Raw genomic sequence first — 9,096 nt, 5'->3', positions numbered from 1 at the left:
AAAAGGTTCTATTTTGGGATTTAAATGCATTAAAAATACTGTTTTCATTATTGTGTGACTCATCGGTAATTCTATGCTGCTCATACACGGCTTGCTGTGACCTTCCATGGCTGATCCTTCTCTTTGTCTCCTCTTTCCCGTTTTCTCTTCTTTCTCTGTCCTATCTTTCCCATCTTTTTTCCTTCTGTTTCTTCTGCATTTGCGCCTCTGTGAAAACTGTCCAAATATTTACAAAAGGAAATGCTGGGTTGTGAAACTGAATTCGGAGAAAATGTTACACATGCAGAAGAAATGCATCCCGCACGCTTTCCAAGTGTTCCCACGTGCATTTTTGTGCTCTGTCTCAAGGGCTGAGGCCGAAGCTCGGCATCTCCATTGAGGCAGAACTCACACTGCGGGCAGCGAGGCGCAGGCTCGGGTCGGCTCCAACGGTGCAGTAACGCCGCGTTTGCTGGAACGGTCCAGGGCTGATTTTGGCCTTGGTTGAGTGGTTAAAAGCCTGACCAGCCAGTTTTACTGGGCTAGTGCAATAGGCCAGTTCCTCGCTAGGGCTTATCTGTGCTTGTCACCACGCTGCTGACAAATTGGCACCACTATGTTGGTGCAGAAGCTATGGGCAGCCTTCTCTTCCCCTCACAGACAAACATTAGGAGACCATGAGCAAAGCCAGCGAGGTCCTACTCCTGCTGAGACAATGACGGCGCTCAGCATCACTGAGGGGGTTTCCCAAGATGACCAGAATCCCATGAGCGGAGGATCACGCTTATGGGCCTCTCATGTCATTGCGGGCATGTAAATATTTTGGCAGAGCAACATGGGAACTTCAGCTTCTCTGAAAGAGTGGTCAAGCACTGACACAGGCTGCCCAGGGAGGTGGTGCAGTCACCGTCCCTGGAGGTGTTCAAGAATCATGGAGATGTGGCGCTGAGGGACATAGTCAGTGAGCAATACTGGTGGTAGGTGGATGGTTGGACTGGATGATCTTACAGGGAATAGTGGAGGCCCAGGGCAACACCAACCGTGGGTCCCACCTGCTGAGAAAAAGCATTGCCTGCATCCCGGCCCGAGCGCAGCCTCGTGCTGCTGCTGCTATTATTACCCTCACAATGGCATTGTGGCCTGAGAGCAAACACGGATTTGTTTTGGAGGAAGGGGTTAATTTTGTGTTTCCTGGCTTTTGTTAAGACAGGAAATCAAACCCTTAAGAAAGTCACTCGGGTCAGGCTGAGCTCCTAAAAGCCTCTTTGGTCCTGGTTTGTATTTTCCTTTCTTTCATTCTTATGGCAGGTTTATTTAAGAAAAGAAAACAAAAATAGAGTAAAGCAAGGAAATAGCTAGTCCAGGGTTATAAGTGATTAGGTACACACTGCCACATGTGATTAATTTTCTTCCTGATTTGTGCTGGGTGTAAACAAGAGCAGACACAAAAGTCCCATGGTTTAATAAGTCCATCCCGGAGTGGCAACCATTGCTGTGCACTCTCATGGAGGCAGATTCCCCTTTGCAAAGGCCACAGCTGAACACCTCCTGTGCTGACACACGCCAGCCTGGGTACCTGGCCTGGGGTGTCTGTTCCACAGTTTGTATGGTGTCAGGACAAGGGTGCTTGGCAGCACAACTGGATGGTGGCAGCTGCTGAAGGCACCGTGCTTTGCTGTGCAGGTGCCAGATATGGCAGCTGCTTTAAACTTGGGAGAAACTGAGGTTGCCAAATGGGAAAAAAAATCTCAGTCCTTTAGTTTGCTTTCCTGTATGGGATACTGAGAAGAGCTTGGGACTATGAGAGAAAACATGGTCAGCAGCACAGGGATACCTGCATCCGTGAGCCATGGCTGGTTTGCACCAACAAGGCACCGCTGGCACTGCACCATTAAGTTACCACTTTCCATTAAGGCATCGAATGCCCTCTTCCAGCCCACGCTCCCGCTTATGGAACACAGAGCTGTGGGTTCGCTGGAGGAGCTCAGCATCCTGGTGGGATCCCCTGGGAGAAGGACACGGCTCCTGACCCCACGGATGAGCTGTCCCTGTGGGGTGACACCTGACATTGTGCCCATGTCACAGCACTGCAGGATAGCGATGTGGTTCTGGTGTGAGCTTACACACCACTCTGAGGCCCACAGCAACAAGAGGACATTTTCTGTAGGAAAAGTTGATGAATAAAGGCCAGTCTTGTGGCCATCTGCTGCCCCATTTTCTTCTGGAAAATCTGGCAAGCAGTCTATCACTGGTAATTCCTACTGTTCTGGTCCTTGGAGAAATCTGGGATGGGTGTTTGAGGTCAACAGAACCTGGCCATGTGCTGTCACAGGGACATCACATCTTTGGGAAGGTTTGCCTTGGAGCATCACAGGGGAACACGCAGGTCCTCCCGTGTCCCCATGGTGTGGAGGGACATGTGTCACCCATCTGGCCGCCAGGGTCCCACCACTCACACCCAGCAATGTGTCCCGTAACAGAGCAGTGACTGTGTGGTCAGGCAAAGTCATTTCCCAGCACTGAAAGCATATGGATATTTCTCCCACAGTCTGTTTCCAACCTGCTGTTAAAAGAACACTAATAAATAAATAGAACAAAAAGCACAATCCAGTGTTTATTTTTAAAGAATGCATTGGAAAAACAGATTTGCTTCGAGACTGCAGTTCTGGCAAATAACACCCCGACGCTGCTCTGCAGAGCAGAGACATCTCTGCAGTAAGTGGGTTCCCGGAGCTGGTGTTCACTCACTCACATCCTTCCCTGTGTCCCCTTCTCCTGACATCCATGGGGAGCCTGGAAAGCCCTGCAGCACTCGACTCGATCAGGAGCCGGGCTGGTTTTAGTTCGGGATGGCTGAAGACTGGCGGAAACTGGTGGGGAAGCAACTGGAAAATTTGAGAAGGCTGAGAGCCGGGAGGCTGCTGGGCTGGGGGCTGGGGAACCACCGTGGTGGGGGGAGAGGATGGCTGGGGGGGGACCTGGGGCAAAGGGGTGGTTGGCGAGATGTCTTCTGAAAGGAAGTGATGAGAGAAAGCTGCTGAGCAGGGAGATGCTGAACGGTGAGAGGAAGGAGCAACGCAGGTGGTGCAGGGGAAGAGGAATTGCTGAGAAGGGGCTGGGGGAGAAGGGCTGAAGCCAGGGGTGGTGCTGGGGGCAGGCACGTGAGGCGGGGGAGAAGTGTCGGGGAGGCAGGGGAAGTGAGCGCTGACGGGAAGCGGTAAGCAAGAAACAGCTGAGTGCTTTGGTGGAAGCTGGGCGCCCACGGGGAAAAGAAAACTTTTGGGAAGTGCTGATACACTACCAAGGGGGGAAAAACAGAGCTCCAGCTGCTTCACTGCCGGTTACTGGGCTGCCCTGACTTCTGGGGAACTTGCTGTGCGGAAAATGAACCTCCGCAGGTCTGCTGCAATATTTTCCTTACATATGAAACACGAGAACAGCTCTCAACTATGTTTACATTATCCATATATATGCAAATATATGCATACATGTGCATATGTTGATGTGTAGATGTGTCTGTACACGAATACGTGCATATGCACAAGCACCTGTACCTGTCTGTGTATGCTTATCTTTATGCATGTGCTGCAGGAGAACCAGCCTGCCTGCTCCCACGCCCGTGTCCACTCACGCTGCTGTTGCTCGTACACGTACATGTGAATGCACACACATATAGGTGTGTTTATGTCCCTGCGTACGTATACACCTACGGTGTGTGCATGTGCATGTCTACAGACAAATGTGTTAGCTATAGGTATTCATATGTGTGTATATCTGTGTATGTTCAGCCGTGTGTGCGCGCGTAACGGGTAACCCTATCTGTGTGTGTGTGTGTGTGTGTGTGTGTGTGTGTGTGTGTGTGTGTGTGTCTGTGTGTGTGTGTGTGTGTGTGTGTGTGTGTGTGTGTGTGTGTGTGTGTCTGTGTCTGTGTGTACGCTTACACACGAAACAGCGCGCGGCCGCCCCACTCAGAGCGCTCCGGCGCGCTCCAGCGGCCCCGCGGCAGATGACGTCATGCCAGCGGGGCTGGGCGCGCCCTGTTTGGCGCGCCGCCAAGGTGACGTCTGCCCCGAGAAGCACGTGACCCGGCCCCATTGAGAAAACGGCAGCCGCGCGGCGCGCCACTATATAAGGCGGGCTCGGGCACACGGGGCCGTGCTGAGCCGCGTCGAGCCGTTTCTGAGCCCCGCTGTTTCGCGACCCACAGAGCCTTGCTTCCCTCCGGGCCCAGCGATCCGAGCCGAACGGAGCCGAGCGGCGGGGCCATGGTGAACCTGCGAGTGTGCGCGCTGGAGTGCGAGGCGCTGCGGGGGTTGCTGCAGGAGCGCGCCGCGCAGTGCCTCGTCCTCGACTGCCGCTCCTTCTTCTCTTTCAACGCCGCGCACATCCGCGGCTCCTGCAACGTGCGCCTCAGCACTATCGTCCGCCGCCGCGCCAAGGGCGTGCTGGCCCTGGAGCACGTTGTCCCCAACGAGGAACTCCGCACCCGGCTGCGCCAGGGGCAGATCCACACCGTGGTGCTGCTGGACGAGCGCAGCGCCGACCTGGAGCTGCCCAAGCGCGACAGCACGCTGCTGCTGGCCCTCGGCACGCTGTGCAGAGAGGCCCGCGGAGCCCGCATCTGCTTCCTCAAGGGTGAGTGCGCGGCCCCGGGAGCCGCCGCGGTACGGAGCCGGCCCCGCCGCCGGCCGAGGGCTCTGCCCGCTCCGCTCCGCGCCGCGCTCACCCCGCGCCTCTCTCCCCTGTGCCCCGCAGGAGGTTACGAAGCGTTCTCGGCCGCCTGCTCCGAGCTGTGCACCAAACCCGCCGCCCCTACCGGCCTCAGCCTGCCCCTGAGCGCCAGCAGCGCGCCCGGCAGCGCGGACTCGGGATGCAGCTCCTGCGGTACCCCACTGTACGACCAGGTGAGTGCGGGCTCCTGGCGGGCGCTGCCCTGCCTCTCGCGGGCGGAGGGAAGGGAGCGGTAAATCCCCGGGCGGTGTTAACCGGGGATCTGCCCCTCTTGTTGCAGGGTGGGCCGGTGGAGATCCTGCCGTTCCTGTACCTGGGCAGCGCGTACCACGCCTCCCGCAAAGACATGCTGGACGCGCTGGGCATTACGGCGCTCATCAACGTGTCGGCCAACTGCCCCAACCACTTCGAGGGGCACTACCAGTACAAAAGCATCCCGGTGGAGGACAACCACAAAGCGGATATCAGCTCCTGGTTTAACGAGGCGATTGATTTCATAGGTAAATGAGCTCTCCCTGCGTTCCTTTTGTCTCGGATAACGTCCCCTCGGGAGTGATTGTTAGGGCATTGTTGTCCCCAGCGCAGCCTGCATTTGGGATCGGGGAAACCTTTGTTGCACATTTAGGTGTGCTCGTGGGATGTGCCCATCATCCTCTCTGTGCTGAGAGAGAGATAATCTTGGCTTTACAAATCTGTTACAAATCTTGAATCAAGAGAAATGAGTCCTCTTGAAAAGCGCTAGTGAATTTAAGCGGATCGGCATTAAAGTAATCTTGCAAGACTGCTAAAGTGACCCGGAGGAGCTATTAGTATAATTGGAGCCCAGAATGAGAATAGCTAGACTGCCGCTTCCCTCAGGACAAAGGCTCTTTGTCTCCGAAGCGCAGGGCTTACCTATTAGGCTCCTAAGGAGGGGATGAAACAAAGAGATGTAAAGCAGCAGCCTGTGCTTTCCCACCTCCGGAGGCAGTGGGACTCGTTTGTTAACTGGGTGTTTTCATTTTTTCAGATTCTGTTAAAAATGATGGAGGAAGGGTATTTGTGCACTGCCAGGCTGGCATTTCCCGGTCGGCGACCATCTGCCTTGCTTATCTCATGAGGACCAACAGAGTCAAGCTGGATGAAGCCTTTGAGTTTGTGAAGCAGAGAAGAAGCATCATCTCCCCAAACTTCAGCTTCATGGGGCAGCTGCTGCAGTTCGAGTCGCAGGTCCTTGCCCCCAACTGCTCAGCGGAAGCTGGGAGCCCTGCTATGTCAGTATTGGACAGAGGAGCATCTACCACCACGGTCTTTAACTTTCCAGTTTCCATCCCTGTTCACACCTCATCCAGTGCTTTAAGCTACCTTCAGAGCCCCATCACCACCTCCCCGAGCTGCTGAAAGGCGGAAGCACGGCCAGAACTCAGAATTCTTGTCTCAGAAGTGCAATAACTATGGGGACAGTATCGTCAGCCACTTGTCTTGTGGGGAACCATCCATGCATCCTAGAACGCTGCTGTACACAGAGGAGCTCACCAGTATTCCGTGCATTGCTGACTCCTGAAGCCAATATCTGGATGCCTATGCAGAGATCAGAGGACGCTGCGTTTTCCTGAGCTGTTCCCCTTGTCTTCTGTTTGTCCTAAGCCTGCTGCATGTTCAGTAGCATGCTCACCAGTATTCCCATTCCTGGACACTTAAAGCAACACTGATGTTGTCCCCTTTCATGACAGTCCTATTTATTTATTTTTACGTTAGTGCATTGTTTTGCCTTCATGAACCTGAAGTTGCATTTCTAGAGAAACCAAATACCTCAGTATTTTTTTGGTACTGTAATCCTGTGTGTATATATCTGTCAGCTCTTCTTGTTTCCAAGCACTGACACGAAAGCACCAGGCGAGTGCTTCTTGAGTTGCCAAGGGTTGTATGTTTGATTTATTTATGATGTGAAATAATATATTTCTTCTTAGGAAGACATAGTTTTGTTACATGATTATAACTTTTTATACAAACAGAATAAATTATGATATTTCTAGTGAAAGCTGGATATACTTAAAATCTTGTGTGTTTTACTATCCCAGAACTTAACTTCAGAAGCTTCCAGATGAAAGAAGTCTGAATTTCTGATGGAGTTTGACCTCAGGCAATGCAATTAAGTAGGGCTGTAACTAGATAGAAAAATGGGTTTTAAAAACTTCATAGTTGACTAGAAACTTCTGCTGCTTGCTAACCTGAGCCCTTTGTCCCTCCATAATTGCATGCTGTGGCAGACAGCCAGGGCCAGATCTCAGCTGTAGGGTGGCTCTGGCTGTAGTGGTGGCCACAGAGCTGTCAGAGTTGGAACCACCTGAGCATGGACTACAGTGGGTTTAAAAGCGTCCTCTCCCAGGAAGGAAGAAGCTTCCTTATTGCTTGTTTACTTTGGATGCTTTGAAGGTTAAGTCTAAAAATTAACCTGTTGCTAACTGATCTCCAGCATGTATGAGGTTGTGCCAGGGTGTTTTCTTTTTCTGCCTTGCCTCTTAATTCCTTTTTGGAGCCCAAACTCCCTCTGATCCCTACAGTGAGATATTTGGCTTACTGTACTATCTGTAAATAAACCAGGGTGTGACAGCAGATCAGGTAACCTGCAGTCACCTAATTTTGTACCCAGACTGGAATAAACTCTCTTGCCACAGCTTCCCACTGGGCTGGCTTTCACCCAGTGCTTAAGTTGAGGCAATGTGAGGAGTTGTATCCAGTGTAACCAAAGCCAGGTGTGTGCTGCTGGCAGCTTGTGGGCAGTGTGCTACGCTTGCCCCATCAAAAACAGATTTGCTGAGGCAGACAACAGCAGGTTACGGTTCTTTGTGTAAAATCAAGGCAGCTTAGTAGTTACAATCCAAAGTCCAAGCTTATAGGTGGGAGTTGTTAAGCATGAGGCAGCTGCGGTCTCATCGCATAACTGAGGATGCTCTGAGTGCAACTCCTGCTGAAACCCTGCACGTTACCCAGAGCACTGACAGCGCTAAGCCCAGGAGCCTTCCAGCAGGACAAGGTGCCCTTGAAGGCTGGGCTGCTGCGTCGGAAGCACAACCACATGCGCAGCTCTGCCGTCAGCAGCTGCTGGCAGCCAGCGAGCTCCAGCCTGACGCTGGGGATAGAGCGCACGGAGCAGCCAAAGGGGTGCAAGGAATGTTCCCCAGGCACCAGGGCTGAAAGTAAGAAAGTCATCTTTCTGCAGCGTGCAGAATCTCAAAGTGCGTTGTCCTCCCAGGTCTCTCCCATCCTGCAAAGCCCTTTCCTCCCCCTGTGGAGGTCCCTGGGCACGTTGAGCTGCTCCGTGGGGCTGCGCTCCCTGTAAGGTGCACGAGGCTTTTTCTGAAAACGTGAGCCTTTCTGCACCTGTGGAACAAACTTTTACCTTCAAAGCAAAGCAGAGCTTATTCAGTGGAAAAATACAACCTTGGCAGCCCTGGCTGCGCAACTGATAAAAAATCCTGCCTGTTAATCACAGTTCAAACAGAAATCCGCTCCCCGTCAGCTGGGGGAGCTTGTTTATGTGTTTCTTGGAACAATAAAACTCATTACCTGGCAGCCGATCAGCTTTTATAACCTAAGCAGGCACCTGACGGGGGGGCAGGGCTGCAGCAGCACAAAGCACAGCCCCGTACCAGCGAGGGCACAGCCCCTCCAGCTCGGTGTGACCTTCATGGGCTGTGCAGTGACCTCCCTCTGCCCCCAGTGCTGCGGTGCCCCCGGTTCCTGCAGACTGTTTGTGGGTAGGATCGTGCCCAGAGCTTGAGCTGCTCCCGGTCAGGACAAGCAGCAGAAGCAGGAGGGTGGGAGCGGGACGCTGAGCTCCTCACCAGTGCCACAGCACTGGGAGAGGTAGGTGGATGGATACAGCCGAGCTGAGCTCTCTGTGAATGTGCTGGAGGGACATTTTCCCTCTTCTTTCCCTCTTTCATTCACCCTGTGTGGCTGTTACAACTTGGAACTCCCGTTTCCCTGGCTCTCTGCGTGTGAGCCAGGCTCAGCCGAGCTCCTGCCCTCCTCTCCAGCCTGAGACCCCCAGAACTGAGCACACAGCAAATGTGTGTAGAGATCCAGCTTATATAAACCTGTCATTATACACTTGCTTATGTCCCCATGGAAACCACGAGGAGTTTCCCTTCGCTGGAGACGGCACTAACATCACTTCCTGCTGCTGACAAACCAATTTGTCACAAAGTGATAGAAAGGCACGCTCCGTGGTTGCAGGAACCAGCTCTGGGCTTTGTTCCTCCCAGGCCAGAGCTGCTGGCTCTCCCTGAAGTCAAGCAGCAGCCGGCAGGCACAGACGGGACCCCCATGTCAAGGCAGCGCATACAGAGAGCAGCAAGGGCAGCCCCACGCAGCTGTCCCACAACATCTCCCACCAGCACG

At 53.3% G+C, this 9,096-nt stretch overlaps 1 protein-coding gene across 1 annotated transcript; it reads left to right on the top strand.

The window, feature by feature from the left end:
• Nucleotides 4,110–6,747, top strand: DUSP1 (dual specificity phosphatase 1). Its single transcript, XM_021410653.1, has 4 exons — nt 4,110–4,614; nt 4,735–4,883; nt 4,991–5,210; nt 5,720–6,747. Exons 1-4 carry the CDS (start codon nt 4,245–4,247, stop codon nt 6,088–6,090), a joined length of 1,110 nt encoding a protein of 369 aa, XP_021266328.1. The 5' UTR covers nt 4,110–4,244; the 3' UTR covers nt 6,091–6,747.

The sequence above is a fragment of the Numida meleagris genome, chromosome 12 (assembly GCF_002078875.1).
Source record: "Numida meleagris isolate 19003 breed g44 Domestic line chromosome 12, NumMel1.0, whole genome shotgun sequence".
Lineage (NCBI taxonomy): Eukaryota > Metazoa > Chordata > Aves > Galliformes > Numididae > Numida > Numida meleagris.
Note: the sequence above shows the minus strand (reverse complement) of the source record. Positions and strands in the feature narration are given on the sequence as shown.